We start from the raw sequence: 21,252 nt of genomic DNA, 5'->3' as shown, positions 1-21,252 counted from the left end.
AATGCCAAGTTTTTGAAAAAAAAAATGGTTATATCATCAAACTCTGCAACTGCTGAGTTTTTTTTTTTAATTGGAAATAATTTAAAAATAACTGAAATGTGACAGAAACAGAATAATAAAAATCTAAGAAAAAACAGAAAATGATAAAAGCAGAAAAAAGAGTTATCAAACTGTAAAATAATTTTCAAATGTGTTTTTATACGTAGTTTCCTCAAATAATTCATCTACACTTTATATATGAATAGACATGAAATTTTTTTAAAAAAATTTAATAAGTTATATTGTATTTTTTATGAGTTGGACAAAAAAATCCAAATATTTTATCGAATTTAAAATTCTATTATCAAATCACAAAAAAGTGAAATGTTTTATGATGTCTGAAATTGACCCAACTTGCCAACGTTAGGGTAAAATTGCTCATTACAGCCAACTTTTAGGAGTAAAATTGAGTCATTTTAGACATTAGGAGTAAAATTACTCCAATCTGTCAATGTTAGGGGTATTTTCAGTGGCAAATACAGGGGACTGCCCCGTTGGGGGGCCCAATTTTACACCTGCCTATATAAAAAAAAATTGCACGATATAAAATCCAACTACACATTTCTCAACCATTTTTTTCCAATCTCATTTTACCCCTGTCTAAGCCAACTTTTTTCAATCTCACTTGGGGGCATCTTGCACCCCTAAACCCTCAATCTGCCGAAAACAAGTGGTCGAAACCACCAGTGGCAGGGGTGGTTGGGGCCCCCTGTCTCTACCCCTGTTTATGTTTGCACCTTATCCCAAAAAACAACAATTGTCTTTATCCTGCATATTTCAAAGAATGATTTGAAGTTTTGAAGTGTTTATACGTTACCTTCCAAGAAGAAACTTTGCCAATGAATAGTCTCCTTTGGAAATGCAAAGGTGCAAAGGAGTTCGTCCATGAAAGTCACGCAAATTTACATTAGCACCAAACTGCAGCAACAATTCAACCATCACAAGGTTGCCATTATGGCATGCTAGATGCAACAATGAACAACCTTGAAGACAACTCCCTGGATCCTTAGAATCAACAATTCTCTGACAGTCTGCTGGATCATACTGTTGTTTCATTTCTGTAGCATCAACATAGTGACACAATTCATTTCCAACAACTTCATCAAAGGTTGTATTGATGATCTTCACATTTGAAAACACAATATAGCGATATACGTCTCGCAAATTGTTTGTCTTGACTGCTTGCCATATACTTGAGGTGTATGAAAAAGTGCCAGATTCACTTGGTTCTCGGATGACTAGCAATTTCTCAACATACTAGCATAAATAAAACAACACAAGTTAGTACACACTAAGATAATCATCTATTATGATAACCATTAACCATGGAAATAAAGGAAGTCAAATAAATTTAAGTGGTACTCTATTATGATATATTAGCTTTATATTTCTGATTTAAATAAGAGAAATATTAAACCATAGTATAGCAATTACTGGATTTTAAACCATATATGTTTATACTAAGCTGATAGATATTAAAATAGATCTACATATCTTTGAAAGGACTGACAGAGCACAAAATAATAGGTTAAAGGCCCAATTCATATTAATGTCTGACACACACCTGCACGTGCCAACACAGGCCCATTTTAAATCAACAAATGGGATTGCCAGGAATTGAACCTTTGATCACTTGGTATAAAAGGCTATCATACCATGTCATGAACCAATTGAACTAAAAGCTTAAGCTGATATTTAAATGCCGAATTCATATTAATATCTGACATTAACAAAATTCCAAAATCATCCATTGAACTCATGAAAGAAACAATTAAAAATTCTTATTAATCATCACCTCAAACTCAATAATCTAAGATACCAATGTCCTTGATCTTCAACAGTAACGCTTCACAAGCAGAAAATGGGCGGGACCTAGTCCTATGGAAGCAATCAAACCTAAAGTATTGTCATGATCCCAATATTCACAACTTGACCAAGGTTCTTAGTTGCATCATTTGGTCCCCAGTTAATCATTTAGATATCAAATTAATCCAACTAAGCTGATCAAGCTCAAATCAAAACAGAATGTGTCCTAGATGATTGAGGATTTTGATGCAAATTCAATAAATCAGTGTCAATTATATATGGATGAACATTAACATGCATTTAATGAGAAAATCAGAATTTTAATAAGTACCTTTGCCTGAATATATTTCTCTTTTCGGCAAATAGCATCTTTAGGGCATGGTTTTGCAATTGAAGATGAGATAATACTAAATTCATCTGCTCTGTATGGAATAATTAGATTCAACGAGTTGTAATGTAATAGAATAGTCAAATTAACTACTTGCAGAATTTAATTTGTAAGTAATCTGATAATACTGTAGACAATAGCAGATAAACAAAAAAGAGTTAGGCATAGACCATTGACCAAATCACTCCATTCTCATTGAGCAACATTTGACCTAATCTAATGCCTAAAAGCCTAATAGAGTTAGGCGTAGACCATTGACCAAATCACGCCATTCTCATTGAGCAACATTTGACCTAATCCAATGCCTAAAGCCTAATATAGAATAAACATTTCATAATTCTTAAAAAAGGAAAAAAACGTTGCAGATTGTTTCCTCTTCAACTTCAGCAAATTGTTGTTACAGATGTGAATATTAGTTGTTAGTAGCTGTATATTAACTGTTATAGCATTTTTATAGGGATAGCTTAGTCATAGGGACTTACATTTATCACCTTTCCTTTTTCTTTCGCTTGACTCTTGTATGAATACCTAGCTTCCTTTATTTTATCTTTTTTTATGAATATTGAAGAGATTGAGTATTAACCTCATGACCTCCAACCTCCATTAGGGGAGATCATAGTTGTTAAAGGCACGCCTTGTGCGCGTCGCCTGGGCTTCAGAGCCTGAGTCAAGGAGCACCTCAGTAACATATACTGTTTTCATTAGGTTTTTTTTTACTGTTTTGTGTAAAACAAATGGTTGATTAATCTCAACCACTAATCTAATTTAAATAAACTTAATCTAAATAAGAATATCAACAGACGTAAATATAGAAAGACTAGAGAGGGATTAAGAGCAGAGTCATGTAAAGAATAGTCTTCACTCAAACAGAAATTGCGACACGCAAAAACAGAAGAAACTCGAGCCGATTGGAGATGAATATGATAATGGAGACTATGGAGAGGACGATATTAATCTTAAGAATGATCTTGATGACGATTATTAGTTTTTTTTTTTGTGTGTGTGTGTGTGTGTTTTTTTGATTGACAATGAATGATTATTAGTTTAGTAGCACTAGTTAGGTACTTAAGTTAAGACGTGAAGTATATGTCAATGTCTTCAACTTGGCGTTTCTGATATTTAGTATTACGTTTTTATTGTGTTAAAAAGTTGTTTGCAGAAGATCACGCTATTTCTTTGCGTTTAGACTTCCTTTACCTTAGTGAACGGCTTTGTGGATAAAGTTCATTTATGGATTTTATCATTACTGCCATTGAAGCAGATTGTTCATGTTTGGAAGGTCATCCCCACCGTTGTCTTGGGCTAATATAAATAATTCAGTAGCTTATTCTTCAACAGTCACTTCCTCTAGTCTCCAATAGCTTCTTTTGCTCTCATCTCATCTAACAACTAGTTGACTTCTTTACTATGGCTTCTCAGATCATTTCTTTTGCTCTCATCTCATCTAACTAGTTGATGTCTTTACTAAAGCTTAGGCAAGTTACTTATATTTGTAACAAGCTAAGCATGATAAATATCTATGCTCCAGCATTAGGGGGTGTTACAGATGTGAATATTAGTTGTTAATAGTTGTATAATAACTGTTATAACATGATTATAGAGATAGCTTAATCATAGCGATTTACATATTTCATCTTTGATTGACTCTTATAAATACCCTAGCTTTCTAATGGAATAGATACAATAGTATTTTCTTATATTCACTCTGTTACAAAAATGAAGATTATGCAAATACTAATTGAAATTAGATTTCTAGGAAACATTTATAGACCTTTAATAGAGCTAATAACCTCCAAAAAATTCAAAGCTTTCCACAATTATACAAATTTATTAAGGAATAAAGCCCTATTTGGCCCCTGTGGTATCCAAATTTTTGTCATTTTCCCCATGTGGTATTATTTGGTAACATTTGGCTCCTGAAGTATTCCCATATGTGACATTTTTGACCCATTTTGGATGAAAATTTATCTGATTTGTTAAATTTTTAGCATGACACAATTTTTAACATGTGACATGTACATGTGCCAATTGTCTTAATTTTTTTCCATATAGAATTAATATGTGGATAAAATCAAGCTTTAATTTTTTTTTCTTATTTATCTACATATAAAGTCTATATGGAAAAAAATAATTAAAACAATTGGCCCGTATACATGTCTCGTGTTAAAAGTTGTGTAATGTAAGAATAATTAGCAAATCAGATAAATTTTCATCCAAAATGGTTTAAATGTCACCTATGGAAATACCACACGGGGCCAATTTTACAAAATAATACCAAAACAAAGGGGGCAAATGGCAAAATTTGTATTCCGCAGGGGCCAAATAAGTATTTATGCCATTTATTAATGGTCTCCAAACTTCAGTGATTAAATCAATTAGCATCGGGTAAGACAAATATGATCTTCAAATAGTTTCACACTATCATGCTAGTGTTTATGATTTTGTCTTGTGCAACATTGCCAAATTGAGAAAAACCTAACTTAGATTTTATTATAGTTTTGGATGAAGTTAATTTCATTTTTACAGTTCATTTTGAAAGCTTTCGAAAATTGACTTCAAATAAAGAACAGAGCATAATTTCAGACTTTGTTGTCTTTATACACATAAAAATTAGATAATATTTAGAACGCAGCTCAAGAAGGCTTACCTCTCACTTGCAACAGAAAGTATTGCTTCCCATATAGAGTTACAATAAGCATTACCAAGAGCATGGAACAAGTTCAAGATTGTAGGTTCCCAAACCTTCACATCTAATGTTAATGATCTCACCTGTAGATTTCGCAGAAATTATCTATTAAAAATGATATTAAATGTAAAATAGCTTTTGGCTCATTCGATCTTTTATTGCCCAAATGAAGTAATTTTTACACTTCACATTGTGGTGATCCCACAGTAATGAAAACACAGTAAATTGATTTAGAACTTACATTACGCAATAGTCTAAACTGAAATTGATAAATAAGCTTATTATAGTTAGGAAAATCTTTACCACAACGCCTACACCAAAAATAACAATAGAAAGAAAAAGCCCTATGGTTTTTTACCTTCTCTTTACTTTGCAAAAGCATAAGCACAATAAGAAATTCTTGTGTTCTTAAAGGTGTTGAGTGCATACTTACATAGGGTACTCAAGCCTAATCCTCAAGAAACATTATAAGAATCAAAGTTTTATTTCTAAGAAAATAGAAATTAATTGAGAAAATCTGGTAAAGAGTTATTGAAAAGTACCATACTGCCTCTGTACTTCATTGAGTTTTCTAAGATAATATTTTAAAAATAATGGGTGGACCCCACTTGTCTTATTGCGGGATCCCCTCAAATGGAGCATCCCCATTGGTTGTTAGTTCCAAGTAGGATGCCCACTTGGAACTATGAGAGTATCGTATAAAATCTCGAAATATGGAGTCTTTCTCCTATCACTAGTATTTCCAGTTCAAAGAGGTTTCTCTACTATTGATGATTTCCCTAGAGGTATTTGGAATGAAGGCTTCACAGGTGTTGTTACATAGTTGTAAGCTTGCCGTATTTGAAGGTTGATTGATAAAAATGAAGTCTTCTTTTTCTAAGTTTTTAATGATCCCTGATCTCAAATATTGTCTCATTCTCACGTCTTTTATGCTAGAAGAGACTGCCTACTGCTTCTCAAGTTATAACATAAATAGTACTACTGTTAACCCAAATTAACGAAGTATGGACTTTTAAATTACAAGATTGATTTTGATGTTTCACCTTTGATATATGGACGCCAAGATTGCGATGAACGCCTGAGCACTCGATACACAACAATACACCAAGATTAAGAGATGCCCAATCAGGGTCAGGAGCACTACACTCAGCACACAGATCATTTCCAGGAATTTTTCTAAGAGTTACAGAAACACAATCAGCTCTAGTAACTTTCATGTCATCTTCCGAATGTAAATGACTTAGTAGTCGTTGAACAGCAGATGGAGATCCACTTCTATTCTCATGTTCCAGATGTTTCATCCTTGGAAGTGGCTGCAAAAGGTGGTGTGATATTTTACGTATGTGAAACCTATAGGTATCAAATTTCAGTATAAACAATGCAGACAACAACCTGTTGTAGAAGATGAAAGTTTAAAAGTGATGCAATAACTCCTGTAATTTTATTTACCCAATCCATTCTATCAGCTCCACTCTCAGCCTGACAAGACCGGAAACAGAGACGAGTCAAATGATTTATACATAATATTTGCTATCTTAATTAAAGGAGAGAGAGAGAGAGAGAGAGAGAATAATCTAAGAAAATATCAAATTGCTGAATAAATACTGCAGTTCTGCAACTCTGTTTATGGCATATATCAATGTGATGCAATAGTTGAATAAGATATAGCATATATTTAAAACTATTAAACCAGTTGCTAAAGTGAGATTGCAGAGATGAAGAGGCTATTCTGAAGTGACAACTATTGAACCAAATATATTTGACCAAGATTCATGTTCACCAATGTTTAGGGACCCTCTAAAGAATATGGTTGTGAGCACCACTTCTATCAACGGCCAACAACTGAAATGGTAGGCAACAGAAACTGGATATTGAGCCAATTGGTTGTAGTTTCTGTTGGTCAGCAGTCCTTCTCAAAACAGATGTGACCACCAAATGCATATGGGTATTGGAACAATACATAATATGTTAACAATACTACAGATAGGACATAAAAGGATGTCTAACAGCAAAATAGTTCTGAATCTGACATGTCAATTTCTTCTCTCATATTTCATATAGTTTATTCTAATGTAATATAATCAATTAAGCATATACTATAAAATGTTCCTAATTGTTTCTAAAGGAGTTATTTAGCCCTTTATAACATTTACCAAGTAGTCCCTGGTTCATAGTACTCCAATACCCTCAAAATCATTATGTCATTTCTACTCTCTATAATGCTTTGCATCCTGAGTGGATCGAAATAATTTTTTTCCATGTTGTTATCAACGGAATTTTTGTTGCAACATAATTAAGTGCCTATTATCCTCATCAGCTTACAACATTGCACATAAGATTTCCATCCGTTAGACATACAACCTAGATGAATACACAAGTTGATCATCCACAAAGTAAAAAAGCCTTGAAATATTAAAAATAAAAAATAAAAACGAGTAGAACCAATATATCACCTGCAATGTGTACGATTTCGAAGGAGATATTATTCTGAAGCATAGTCTTAGATCTGAGTCATCTGAGTCAATCTTTAATGTTGAAGTGTGAAGATCAATAACATGGCAACCTAGGTTTCCCTCACTAAGTGAGGATGCTTTATTTTGCCTTGAACGAAATCTAGCAAAGACGCTACTGTTATGTTCACTTGAGGAAACTGAGCGATGTTGAAAGCCCTGATAGGAACAGAAATATAATATGAACTTACAGCAAGGGTAAAACTAAACCAGATTCTAAACTTTTTGCTATTATTGCTTAATTTATACAACTCAGGGCATATTCCAATTTCTACGGAAATTGAGAGATGCACAAATATAAGAATGTGAATATATTATCAGATGCATAAAGGAAAGCAACAGTATTCAAGCTCCATATGATAATGAAGAAAAGTTAACTATTTACTCGTAGTCTCTAGCCAAAAGTATCAACCTTTTCATTAACTGGCCCTTCTGCATAAATATAAACATTTACGTCTAGTGGACCAGTTTTCATGTCCACGCTGAACAGTTGCAGTGTAAGGGCCCTTGCCAATGACTCATCACTTCTGATCCTAATCAGGCACTGGCATATAATGTACAACTCTATACAAGGAATGCCTTAAAACTCCTAGATGAACTTCTTTACCCATACACATCTTTTTAATAAGAACTCTTGTGTATTCAACATCACAATTGGACACCCGTACCATACATCTTTCCAATTTTTGCGTGCTTTCTTGTTTTTACCAAACTTTAGTATGACAAGCCACTCAAAAAATGCCACAATAGTATGCTTATTGAAATACATATCAAAGAGATGATGAAATCATATATTATATAGCTATTGGGAGATGATCCATTTATCTTGGTTTAGTATCGACTATATCTAATCTGAGCAAAGCCAACTACTTACAGAGAGAGTCATATCAATATTTTCATAATATTGTTATTTTCTGAAGCATGGATCACAGACATCCAAGAAGATCATTATACAAAATTGGATAATATACAGTATATTAGCTAGTGTTGTTAAAAGTGCTATGCCCCATTAAGGTGATCAGACATCAAATCGCCCAAGCTAGGCGCCATCCTAGGTGCTACTTAAAAAAGGATAATATATATATATATATATATAAAGCAGTGTGAAGTTTTATAAAATGAAGGGATAAGGTACAAATTTAGCCGTATGGTTATTTGGGGAGAGCGGATTTCTCCTCTAGTAGGTGTTGAGCTTAGTCTCGTTCATTTTTCCTTTGTGTTTTGCAGTACTGTAATCTTGTTCCTTTATGGTTACCAGAGAAGAACTATCAATACAAGCTCTATTTTGCTCTGTGTTTGGGTCTATATAATTACATACAAGCAATTGGAAGATAGGAAAACTGAAGTTCAAGGCAGGTGAACAACTTTTAGTGAAGGTGAATTCAAACAAATTATGGAGTTCACAAAGGCAATGACTCTATGAAAGTTACATGGAGTAACTCAACACATATTCCAGCTATTAAAATACTAATATATGTCTGTCTTTCATGATGCTGCAAGTTTGTAATCTTTAGCATTTATGTACTGATCCCAATAAATAGATTTCCAAAATTATGCATGCCTAAATCCCTAATTTTCTAACTAAAATAGATTGATCATAGTTGATTAAGATAAAAGAACACGTACCATTGGCCTATTACCCTTATTCCTGTAATAGAACAAAGTCCCTTGACTGTCTAATACAAAGAACCTTCTCTTCCAATCCATCCTCGAACTAGCAGAACGTTTTAATAGATATCCTTGTTTGAGAGTCGTGACCTAAAAAATGGACAAAGAAAATACCTCAACAACTATTTTTTCTTTGACTAGAAAAGATGGAAGTGTTTGATGAAGTGTCATATAACTTGAATTAACAACTATTGTAGTGTAAGTACATAACTTGCACAAAACGCTTTCATTCAGCTATCAAATTGTGCTATGAAACTCCGAAAAACTAATTGAAGCATGAAACTAGCTCCCACTGATTGAGTGGGTCTTATGTTTTTTTTTTTATTATTACGATTGCTATTTATTTGTTTTAAGAAACTAGCTTTAATTGAAGTAAATCATGAAAACTTTGGAGAGAGAGAGGACTGCAATATTTTTCTCAATCTTCTAATAAAAAAAAATATTGCCAGAAAAGCATTTAGGATGATGGAAGAAATACATATACAAAGCACTATCTAGCATTAGCATAAAACACAGCATGAACCAAATGGTCTTGCACCAAGAATTTCCTATCACTCGTTGCCTTTCCCACTCAACCATATTTCAAGCATATCAAAGATCAAATATTCAACTCAATCTTAATTATAATATGCTTAAAATTACCATCAGGACAAGGATGACTTCACATGTTTTTCAAGTTTAAAACAAGAGAAAACAGAGAGAGGGAGATAGAGAGAAAATAGTTAAAGAACAACTAGTGTAGTCTTGGGGACTGCCTTCTGAAACAACAGTTTTATACAATGGTCCCACTATTGATCACAAAATTCATATCATGCTTGAGGAAATTTCATAACACCCGATGCAAATTAAGGGAAAGAAAGGGCATCACATGCAGTGAGCCTTCTATTTGGTTACACGATCTTGGGAGGGAGGGCAGAAAAGAAAAGAGAAAACCAACAACTTACTTCCCCATTTGCAGTATGCTGCATAACTGCTTCTACGTTTCTATATGAGCTCACACCAACAACACGGAGACCGTCAACGCTTGTTGAAGGCTCTGTATCACTAGAAGCATGATTACTTTCGTACTCAGCCTGGGTTCTGAATTCCTGAATCCGTTTTGCAAGTTTATCTTGTTCGGTATTAGCCAGTTCTTTTGATTGCTGTGCATAAGTTAAAACCTGTTTGAGGAAAAATATTCATCATAAATTATGTTTCCTTGGAAGTCATGCCAAGCTTGTCCAATTTAATCACTCAGAGAAAATATACGATTTCTCAATGAACTTGTGACCATGTCAATCTATCACCCAAAGGACGCATATACAGTGACAATAAATAAATCAACGTGTATCAAGTAAATCATTCAAATCAACAATGCTACTTCAGACAATGCTTGAAGTCTAGATATGTGGTATTTGCATATTCTAACTGAATGGAATATATACACTGGAAATTTGATCTTTAAATTTGCAAAAAAATAGAACTCTATATTCAGCCTCAATTAAGCCTACAGTTCCCCCAAATTCCTTTTCTATTTTTAAATCATAGAACAGAAAAAGCAAACCTCTGCTGCACAAATATAATGCAATTACCTGCAGCTTTTCTAGTTAATCACAATTGCATTCTATCATCATACATATTTCTCAGTTTCTCTTTTCATTTGCCAATACAACCATTGTCCATTGATGCATCCCTAATTTGTTCTGTAAACTTGACATTCAAGATGCTAGACAAGCACCAAGTACCCACTTGTTACTTTTTGAGTGAATGTGAATGAGATATCCAGGAGCAACCTTAGTTGCACCACAAAATATAACAGCCAACTAGGAGTTAATGAATGAACTCAAAATGTAAATTCAATTGGCGTGGCCTAAATGCATTCCTTTCTCCCATCCACCAAGTAAGAGGCCACATCACCACAAAGATATTATAATAATATGTTGGAAATTTTTACAGACAATATATATTAACATTAATGAATCTTCTATATATATATATACATCAAGTGTCTGACTATCTCAAGGAGACAAATCCTTGTCTAACTCTTGTAACCCAAAGTTAGGTTAACTAGGATATCAAGTTCAATTGGACTGCTAGTCCAAGACTCGGTCCTAATCTAATACAAACTACACAATCCAAACTGTAAACAACTGTATTCTTCCAATACTCCTCCTCAAGCTGAACAGGGAGTGGACGAACCGTCAGCTTGTATCAAAGAACCAGAAAGTGGCAATTGGCCTAAAGAAAGAGAAAAAGGTCTTTGGCCCATAGGAGTCATTATACTATCCCCACAATTCAAGACGAGTTTACCGAAGCTCGAACAAACGGATGGACGGTCCTCAGACCAACCGTCATACAATCAAGCAAATCTTTTGCTGGCATAGATAGGACTATGCAAGACAGCTAATTCTATGATCATCAGACTGAAGACATTTTTGAACATTTCTACGCGCACAAACTTTGTGCAAACTGCCTTCATTTTCATCTGCATAACATAACCTCACCGGGACAAACATAGCATAACCTAAAAAATTGGACGGAAGAAAAAGAGCCGAAACTGGAAATTCCAGTTAGGGTTTGAATTGGGAAGAGGATGGAAACATCAATTTCCTTTAGAGAAGAGAAGAAAGGACTCAAAATATCAACTAAACCGCCATCCCTAAAATTAGAGAAGAGAAGAAAAGACTCAAAATATCAACTAAACTGCCATCCCTAGAATCAATGGAAAATTGAAAAACTTAAGGAAGCAGAAACATAGAATGGAAGAAGAGGTTTAGAGAAAAGGGAGACCAGAAAAACGGGAACCAAAAAACAATAGAACCCTAAAGCATATTTTGGATTTTGAAAGAATAAATAAAAAGAGAGGAAAGCTACGCTGATGAACAGATAGGAAAAAAATATTAATAATAAATCAAATCAGAGGGAACCAGAACAATTGAGAAAATTCGGAGTGAAAAAATTTTAAACAGATATGGTTTGAACAGAACAAACGAAATCAGATAATCTGAATTGAGCAGACGATGAAGGAAGAAAAACAAAAAAACAACCGAACGATCGGACTGAGAAGACGAGTTGTAATTGCTTTATGAAAAACTTTCAACAGCAAAAAGAGCTAAACAAATAGACACAGTAAACCACCATTGATGAACTTCTGCATCGCATCTTACATTGATTCATCTACAAATTTAGTGACCAGTATCACATAAACGATTGATGGAGAACTAAGCAGATTTTTGAATTCTCTAACCCTAAAGAGAAAAGGGTTCGACTAACCTTTGAGGATGAGAAAAAAAAAACAATGGTGAGGGAGAAGAAAAATATGCGAAGAAAAAATTAAATTATAAATTGGAAGATTGAGAGAGGGTTTAGAATCAAACAGACATAGCGAAAAGATGAATACGTCCAGAATTTTTTTCTTGATTTCCATTTCAAATTGTTCTCAGAAAGCCATAGATTAGGATGTTCGGTTTTTAAACCTTTTGTGGCTCTGATACCATATTTACAGACACAATATTAACATTAATGAATCTTCTATATATATATATACATCAAGTGTCCGACTATCTCAAGGAGACAAATCCTTGTCTAACTCTTGTAACCCAAAGGTAGGTTAACTAGGAAATCAAGTTCACTTGGACTGCTAGTCCAAGACTCAGTCCTAATCTAATACAAACTAGACAATCCAAACCATAAACAACTGTATTCTTCCAATAAAAGACAGGCCCTAAGCCTTCGCAACTCTTTCCTCTGCACCATCTTAGTTCTATTTGTCATCGTATCTTCTACAGTATCAATATGTTTATGATTCAAATTCCTGTTACAAAAGAGAGAAAAAGAAAAGAAAAGGGAGATGGATGTGCAGAGAACCTAATTGATTTTAAATGCAGCAAAATGCCTGTGATGTGGCAAAAAAAAAAAGTATGCATTAATTAACAATTAAGGATGCGCTGGTGCACATTGAGTCAAAAAACCAAAAACTGAATTACCTTAAAATACTAGACCTAATGGAATAACCAAATAATAATTACTAAAATATCCGCTCAGATTGTTCAGTTTCGACTTTTGGGCCAAAACAAAACCTTTCTAGGCTTTCTATATTTGTCTTCCATTCCACATTATGGTGTTTTAAAATATAAGAAATTGACGAGAGAAAATGTTAAGAATATGTTAACATAATATTTAGAAGAAACAATAACAGAAACAATCATATGCATTAATACCACTGCAATTTTTTTGTCATGCTTACTACACAATTTCAACAACTTCAGTATGTATCAATATCACTGCAAACGAGAAGATCAGAAATGGAAAGCAATAATAGTATTATTAACTTCTGTCTATACCGTACAGAATAACTTTTCATTTTCTAAACTTACTGTTAATTCATAGTTCTAAGACCACAATTTGGCCTTCTCTTTTCGAAATAACATTTATTTTATCAAGGTAACGAAATGATTTAAAGAAAACCCTTCTGCAAGCTAAGAAGATGATACTAAAAATTATCTAACCAAGGGTAAACCACATTCTCACCTGATGAATAAATGGCTCCATTTGGCTAAATAAGTCATACCCCTAAATATAAACAAAGAAAATTGTTCAGCCACACAAAAGAGCACTTAATGCATATAGAATAAAGTTGTTGCTAATGGATGAAAAAAGAACACCAGCTTAAAAAATCTCAGATGAGCATCCATAATAGCACTTATCGATTCCAAAAACTCATACTTCTTTTTTGCTTCAACATTCACAACTGCATTAACCTGAATTCCTTAACAAAGAATTGGGTTTCATTAGAAAAATAATATACTGAACATTTAGGAAAAATGCTATATAGGAATGGCACAGAAGCGCACTAGATTAAAGCGGCTTCTCTCAAAAGCTGATTTTGAATTCTGCAAACCCTGTTAAAGAATGAATGACATTTAGAGAAGAGAAGCAACATATAAATGCAATCAAATCAAAGCTAAAAACAGCTTGTTCAGCAATATATAAATATGACCCAAAAAAAATACACCTGCAAATTCTTTAATTGTTATTCAAGCAGCATAAACTATAACATTCATAACAATCTATGATGCAAGCAACTTTAATATTGAAGAAGCGTTTCCACATTTAGGAATTTTTCTGTTTCTGAAACTCTTGTAAACTCCAAGGAAACCTTTCGGGTAACCGTTCTGTAATTGTAAAAAATTGGAAACTCGTTTCTTAAAACAAAATATTTTCCAAAGGCATATATGTGCATTAACCAATATCTAGTATGTTCATCATGCATTGAACACTTAGCATTAGATCCCTAATCTTTTCAATATCAATTTTCCTCAAGCTCTCAAAATGACAAAAAAAAAAAACACCCCTTTTCCCTTTTTAGCTTTCCATGAAAAGTGGTACCCATCAATTAAGAGGTGCCAACAAAATATAATTCCTTCATTCCAGTCAAGTGGTTATGGTAATAAAGTGCAAATGAAAGCTCAACCTTGTATACGAGAACCCAAAAAACACTTTTCTATTTCTATCTAGCACACCACCACAAACGAAATGTTATTGAGCATTTGAGCTTAAAGTGAGGAGAGGCAAATGTAGTCTTAGGTAGTGCTGAAAAATATAAATAACCAGATGGAAGCAACCATGATATAATTTCAAAGCTTTTGTTAAAAGCTCAAACTTGTTTGACAAGTACCCGAAGAGTAATTTTATATCTTTAACAATGGCTATAGCTGCATTTAGATTGTTAGATAGATGAATATGGGCCTTCTCATTAGTTTCATCAAGTCCTACCACAATGGTTTCTAAGCGTCAAGCGAATATGCTATACCCAAGGTGACTTCTGGTCCAAGTTGCAAGCAAAATGAAATTCACCAAAACTAACCCAGAACTATTATTCAGTGAAGAAATCGAACTTCTAGACAGCACCAAGTGCACTGAAATTTGAACCACAAACAAAAAAGAAAACTGGAAAACATAGATTATATGTTTCTTCGCAGGTTTTAACACTGCCTATGCAGCTTATTTTACTGCTTCCACTTCTTGTCATTGCATATAAAATAGGACCAAGGGAAATTACTTCATCATTTTTCATGACAAATACAGTCTACGGTGCAATGGTTCATTAGTAGAGGATATATTAAAAGATTTAATGCATACCTCTTCTAGTTCTTCAATAATATCTCCACGGGTATTTTTCTTCAAAGATACAAACTTTTCTCGTGACTGCCAAAGAAATATTAGGGGTTAGCAACTTAACACTTTTAATTGATTACAAGAAATAAAAGTACTAAAAGAACCAAAGTTAAGCTTCCAAACCTGAAGAACCAAATATAAACTATTCCACGTGATTGTGCATTTTATTAATTTAAACTATGCTTTATTATATGAGTTTTAAACCTTCAACTACATTTGTCCAACGAAAACTTGACTCAAAATAAAAAAGGCGGATTTTTTAATTGAGAGAATTGGAGTTTAGAGGGGTTAATTACACCCATGATCCTCCAACTATCATAATAAACCTGTATATTTATAGGGAGAAACACCTCGCTGTTTGACTGACTTTTTTTTTTTTCTTCTGTTGTACTTTTGACCTGAAATAAGCAAACTCATTTGCCAAAGATGCCACGTGGTCTCAAGTTACTACCTTTTTGACACGATGATTAGGGATGCAAGAAAAAAGAAATTTATTTTTGTTTTTTCTTATTTCCCGTCATTGGGTTTCTTGGTTTCAGGCCAAAAGAGTAACAGGTGTGACAAATGTCAAATGACGAGGGGTTTGTCATACAAAATAAAAAGTTATGACAACTCTGTTCCATTTTTTATAGTGTCAAACAGTGAGGGGTTTGTCGTGACAAAATAAAGAGTTATGGCAACTCTGTTCCATTTCTTATAGGTGGAGAACCGTGGATGTAATTAACCCGAGTTTAGAGCTAATATTAATTTATGACTTACAATTGAGGATTAAATTCTATATCTCTAAAAATAGGGAGAAACGTTTTTATACTTTAATTTGCATATATTATAAGAACTAATGCTCTATGCAAACTCAAAGGGGTTTAGCCCTCAGCGTATATTGAGATTGTCAATTACTACCATTGATTTTTATTAATCTTACCCCTAATGTTTGCTTTAAAAATCAATCTTGCCCTTGACCTTCATCTTTTGTTAGAAGATTGCCATTTAAGCAAGCTAGTGGTCATGTCACTCGCCAATCAAGGGATATTCTTATCCAAAATTTGGTATGAACACATATTATACTCAACTGTACACAACATAAGATGACGAAGATCATTTACCATTTATTTGGAGCCATAAATAAAATTATCGGAAAGAAAACTTTCATTCCAAATCATTTCAAAGTGCATCATAAAGAAAATGAGGGTTTTCTACATGCAAAAATAAAAAGGGATTTCATGACTATTAGCATGAAGGTCAAGGGCAATTTTTTTAGGAACACAATTAATGAAAAGTTAACAGTAGGGCTAGATTGACAATCCCAATACATGTAGGGTGCTAAATTGCACCTTAACCCCAAGTCAAAGCGTTGCACTCAATAAGCTATCAGCAACAAGAGGTCAGTATCCAATAGTTAATTTAAATGAGACACCAGCTTCTGCTTAAAATATGAGATTTCCAACTTTAAGATCAAACTTTGGATTAGCTTGTACTTAATTGGTTAGTTGAGTGGTCTGAGTGCTGAACCCTAATATGGGGTCTAAATGATCAACCAAAGAAGCACCAATTATTCATTTGACGGCCACATGAGCGCACAACAAACAAGTTCAAGTAAAAGCAACTAAAATAATCAATTTGCAAAATGAGAAAACTAATATAAGTATTAGCAAGAATGAAATGCACAAGAACGCCATCTTATCATTTTGACTTCTTTTTCCATCTTCCTTTTTTTGTATGCAGTCAAGCATCTAAACTGCTATGGTTCTTATAATGCACTACACCTGACAGAATTACTTAATAAAATATTGAAATAACACAAATAGTCTTTCGCTTCATTTGTCTCTTCTATTAAAAGGAACTAAAACATATGCGAGACCTAGCCGATTGTACGCATGTCCTTGCCTGCACAATAAAATCACAGACACCTGCCAAAAAGGACTCTTTGCCTGACACTGGCAACTATGGCCAGTGCTCTTTATGGTTTTCCCTAAGGACAAACTATTTGCAACCAAACTAAGGTTAGAGGAGCCGAAAGACTGATAGGATATGCTGTTAAGAAACCCAAAAGCTTCAAGACTAAGATATAAAGCTAGATAGGTTACACATTTGTCATACGAGCAAGCGAACAAAATCTGAAAGGTATAATCCCAATATATATTTTGAAACCCAACTCATAGAATAGTCATGTTAACCCCTGGGAAAATTAAAGGAACAATCTCAACTCCATCCAGATACTCCACAAAACACAAGAAAAAATCTATGGAACTTTGGTATCTTTCTACACCCAAAATCACTTCATTTAAAATAAACAAAGTTTGAAAAGAATTGGACATAAAATAATATAAAAACTATTTCATATTGCCTTATCTAACTCACATATAAAGAGAAAAGGCCGAGACACCAATTAGGAGACAAAGGCTTGTTGAGGCCTTCTTTTAGCAAGTACACAAGCAGTAAGGGCCTGTTTGATAACTAGTTTCAGCACTTAAAATTCATACTAAGTGCTTAATCGTTTTTAGCTTGTTTGATAACACCAATTACAAATTTCACTTAAGTCAAAAAATCACATCAAAATATTTAACTTAAAATTTTAAGTTAATCATTATCAACTAATATTTTTAAATTCAGTACTTATTTTTAGTATTTATCAAACAGTTACACTATTTAATATTTTCAGCACTTATATATTCAGCATTTCAAATTTAGTACTTATTTTTTCATCAGTTACCTAAGGAAAGAAAAGAAAAGAAATGAGATATTCCACAATCAAGTCCATAAATTATTACCAATATGGATCTTCCTATAATATTATATTCTGGCAACCTTACATTTGCCTCTATCCAACCTTCCATAACTTATCACAAATTTTAAGATGATCCACTAACATCATATAGAACGGTACAGAAGTTCATAATTTGGGAATTCATACAGGACGCTACCAGCAATTCTAGCCAAAGGAAAGTTCCATGCCATTGATAAGTTTAATTATACACCCAACGAAATTTGCTTTCAAACATTCCATGCATTGGCTTACTCCAATAGTGATTTCATAGTGTAGAATGACACTAACATAGAAGAATAACATACTGATACAGGTAGTGAGCAAAACATTGTAGTATTGGTGAGTAAAAAGTATCTTCCCCTTGGATAAGATGCATCTACATAGTATGGAACTCTTCAATACCATGTGAAGGAAATATTTAAAACAAAAAGACTGCAAATAACAGAGAGCCATTTCAATTAATCTACGGGAAAGAAAGCAGCTCTGCAATCTAATAAAGTTTTGTTTTCTTTATTAATTTTTTCTAGCCCCTACCCATTAATAGAGAAGAAAACAAAAGATAAACGAAAGAGCTATATAGGAATATCCATTGGCAATTAGCTTGCTCTCTACGCATATAAAACCATCAATTATAGTTATCACACCATGCCACCATAAATTTCAGCATTAAACCATTAAATTTTCCACAAAAACAAAACCCTTTTCATCCACAATACCTGATCATAAGCATGTACGGCTTTTTCAAACCTTTTGCGAGATTCCTACAGAAAAAAAAAATTACTATATAATGTCAGCACCAAAAATAGCGAACAGAATACATCAAAAGGTGTTAAATCCTAACATAACAAAATTTAATTTCAATTTTTTCACCCTTCGCCTTCTCTCTTTGTAATAAATGTTATATATTATAGCAAGTATATTCTCCTTTGTTTATGATTTGTTTGGGTTACTACTTTTACTTGCCACTCTTTGACCTTTGTATTGCCAATGAAAAAAGACAATTGTTATGAAAAAATCAAACATGCTATTTACCGCCATCCATATTACATTTCCATGCCTTCTCTACTTAATAAATATATGATATATATGATTTTCTCTTCTCACTTAAAAAAATACTTTCTTGAAAATAACAAGTGCAATTTGACTGATAATATACCTTGTAAAACTAACAAGTGCAATTCTAGCGTTTTTTCTTCCCAATCCAAAATATTTCCTGAATGTCACCGTAGTTGATGGAACAACTTACTTTGTCAATGGTTTTAACACTATACGTCTATCTTAAATGTAATTTGGTTTTGCTTTCAATTGGATATCTATTAGCAAACTCAATCTTTAAATTATTCTATCTCATTTTTCCCCAATCGTTCTTTGCTTCAGGATCTTATGACAAAGCAGATTATTGGTAGACAACGGGAATCTAAAGGTCTCTATGTGTTTGATACAAACGTCATCAAACCTGTTACCTTTTCTTGTGTCTCAAATCCTTTTGAAGAGCATTGCCGGTTAGAACATCCCTAAATTTCAGAGTTTATCTGCTTTAGATTGCGAGTCTTGACAGTTTGCATAACACCATAGCTTATCTTCTGTCCGACGAGTCAATGAAGGGCTGATTTTCCTTTTGAATTAGTACATCATGTCCTGAAGTGTCTAAAACTGGTTTTAAGTATTTTGTTACTCTACTGGATGATTATTCTCAAACAATTTGGCTTTGCTTAATGAAAATTTGTGTTGAATTGTTTTCTCACTTTATTACTTTCAGTGTTGAAATTAAAACTCAATTTAATATTTCAATCCACTCTCTTCGAAGTTATAATGCCAAAGAGTACTTTTCTGAACCATTTCGAACTCTCATTCTGCAAACTGTTATACTTCGATCTTCATGTGTGATGCACCCTTTCAAAATGGTGTGGCTTGTGGCCGAACACAAAAATCAACATTTTCTTGAAATAACGAAAGCATTTCTATTTCAAACCCATGTCCCCAAACTCTTTTGGGCTGATGCAATCTCAACGGTATGCTCTTTCAATAAATCAAATGCCTTCCTCAGTTCTACAGAGGGAGATCCTTTATAGTGTCCTTTTTCCCAGTCAAGCTACCTTATTTCACCTGAAGGAGTGAGAACCATTTCTACTGTCTCGTGCCGTGTGTCGACATGTTCTATTCTATGATTGGGCCTACCCGGAGTCTCATAAGCATATACAACCCCTTATTTCTTGTTTCTGCAACCATTTTTTAACGTAGTTGCTTTGTCTGGATGTTTGTCCACATGCAATTAAACCGACCCTAAAGCTTTGAAATGTGTCTTTCTTGGTTACTCACGAGTCACGTCTTCAGAAAGGGTATAGGTGGTTTTGTCCCTCTCTTATAAGTACCTTGCGTCTTCTAATGTTACTTACATGAAACATATATCCCTTTCTTCTCCACACCAACAAACAACGCAACACAAGGAAAAGATACTAACAGTGTGTTGGTATACCATCTCCATAAAAGCTCCCAAAATATGCCTATACAAATATCCAAACCTCCTATTTGTCAAGTGTATTCAAGCCGGTCAAGCACTCCAGATTCCAATTCAATACCAACCTTTGTTTCTCCATCAGATCCAAAAATTCCACCATCTAATACAATTCCAGATGTTTTTAATCTTTCTATTGCACTTCGCAGAGATAAACGAACTTGTAGGTATCCTATCTCCACCTTTGTTTCATGTTCTTTTGTTACATCCCTTGATACTGTAATTGTTCCTAAGCCTATCTTGGAGACCTTATTTCAACCTGGCTAGCGCAATGCCATGACAAAATAGCAATGAATACTTTAGATGTTAATGTAACTTGGGATATGGGGATTTTGCCTGTTAGAAAGAAAGTTGTTGGATGTAAATGGGTGTTTGCTGTTAAAGTCAACTCTAATGGTTCAATGGCTTGTTTACAAGTTCGTCTTATAGCAAAAAGGTTATGCTCAGACCTAGTATAGATTATTCTGACACTTTTTTCTCCCTGGATTTGCATCTCACGTCAGATGGAGATTTATTTGAAGATACTGGAAGATATAGACAGTTGGAAAACTAAGCTACCTTACAGTGACACGAGCAGATATAACATCATCTGTCAGTGTTGCTAGTTAATCAACTTATCTCTTCGCACACCATTGATCACTGGACAACTCTCAAACAGGTCTTATGTTATTTAAGAGTAACACTTGGACAAGGATTACTGTACAGGAAACATGGTCATAC

At 33.7% G+C, this 21,252-nt stretch overlaps 1 protein-coding gene across 4 annotated transcripts in view; it reads right to left on the bottom strand.

The window, feature by feature from the left end:
- The window catches only part of LOC136225914 (ADP-ribosylation factor GTPase-activating protein AGD4-like), a 37,239-nt gene that overhangs the window by 2,646 nt on the left and 13,341 nt on the right, over positions 1 to 21,252 (bottom strand). For 3 of the 4 annotated variants that reach the window (XM_066014083.1, XM_066014081.1, XM_066014082.1), the window contains 13 exons: positions 18,734 to 18,778; positions 15,218 to 15,283; positions 13,930 to 13,977; positions 13,741 to 13,836; positions 13,607 to 13,648; positions 10,042 to 10,257; positions 9,056 to 9,187; positions 7,373 to 7,588; positions 6,312 to 6,398; positions 5,963 to 6,232; positions 4,881 to 5,002; positions 2,177 to 2,267; positions 857 to 1,296 (listed from right to left, as the gene is read on the bottom strand). In XM_066014083.1, coding sequence (XP_065870155.1) covers positions 857 to 1,296; positions 2,177 to 2,267; positions 4,881 to 5,002; positions 5,963 to 6,232; positions 6,312 to 6,398; positions 7,373 to 7,588; positions 9,056 to 9,187; positions 10,042 to 10,257; positions 13,607 to 13,648; positions 13,741 to 13,836; positions 13,930 to 13,977; positions 15,218 to 15,283; positions 18,734 to 18,778 — 1,871 coding nt within the window. Of the gene's footprint in view, positions 1 to 856; positions 1,297 to 2,176; positions 2,268 to 4,880; positions 5,003 to 5,962; positions 6,233 to 6,311; positions 6,399 to 7,372; positions 7,589 to 9,055; positions 9,188 to 10,041; positions 10,258 to 13,606; positions 13,649 to 13,740; positions 13,837 to 13,929; positions 13,978 to 15,217; positions 15,284 to 18,733; positions 18,779 to 21,252 lie in introns of those variants that run through there. The other variant, XR_010687377.1, reaches the window with a different exon arrangement.

The sequence above is a fragment of the Euphorbia lathyris genome, chromosome 4 (genome assembly GCF_963576675.1).
Source record: "Euphorbia lathyris chromosome 4, ddEupLath1.1, whole genome shotgun sequence".
NCBI classification, from domain to species: Eukaryota; Viridiplantae; Streptophyta; class Magnoliopsida; order Malpighiales; family Euphorbiaceae; genus Euphorbia; species Euphorbia lathyris.
Note: the sequence above shows the minus strand (reverse complement) of the source record. Positions and strands in the feature narration are given on the sequence as shown.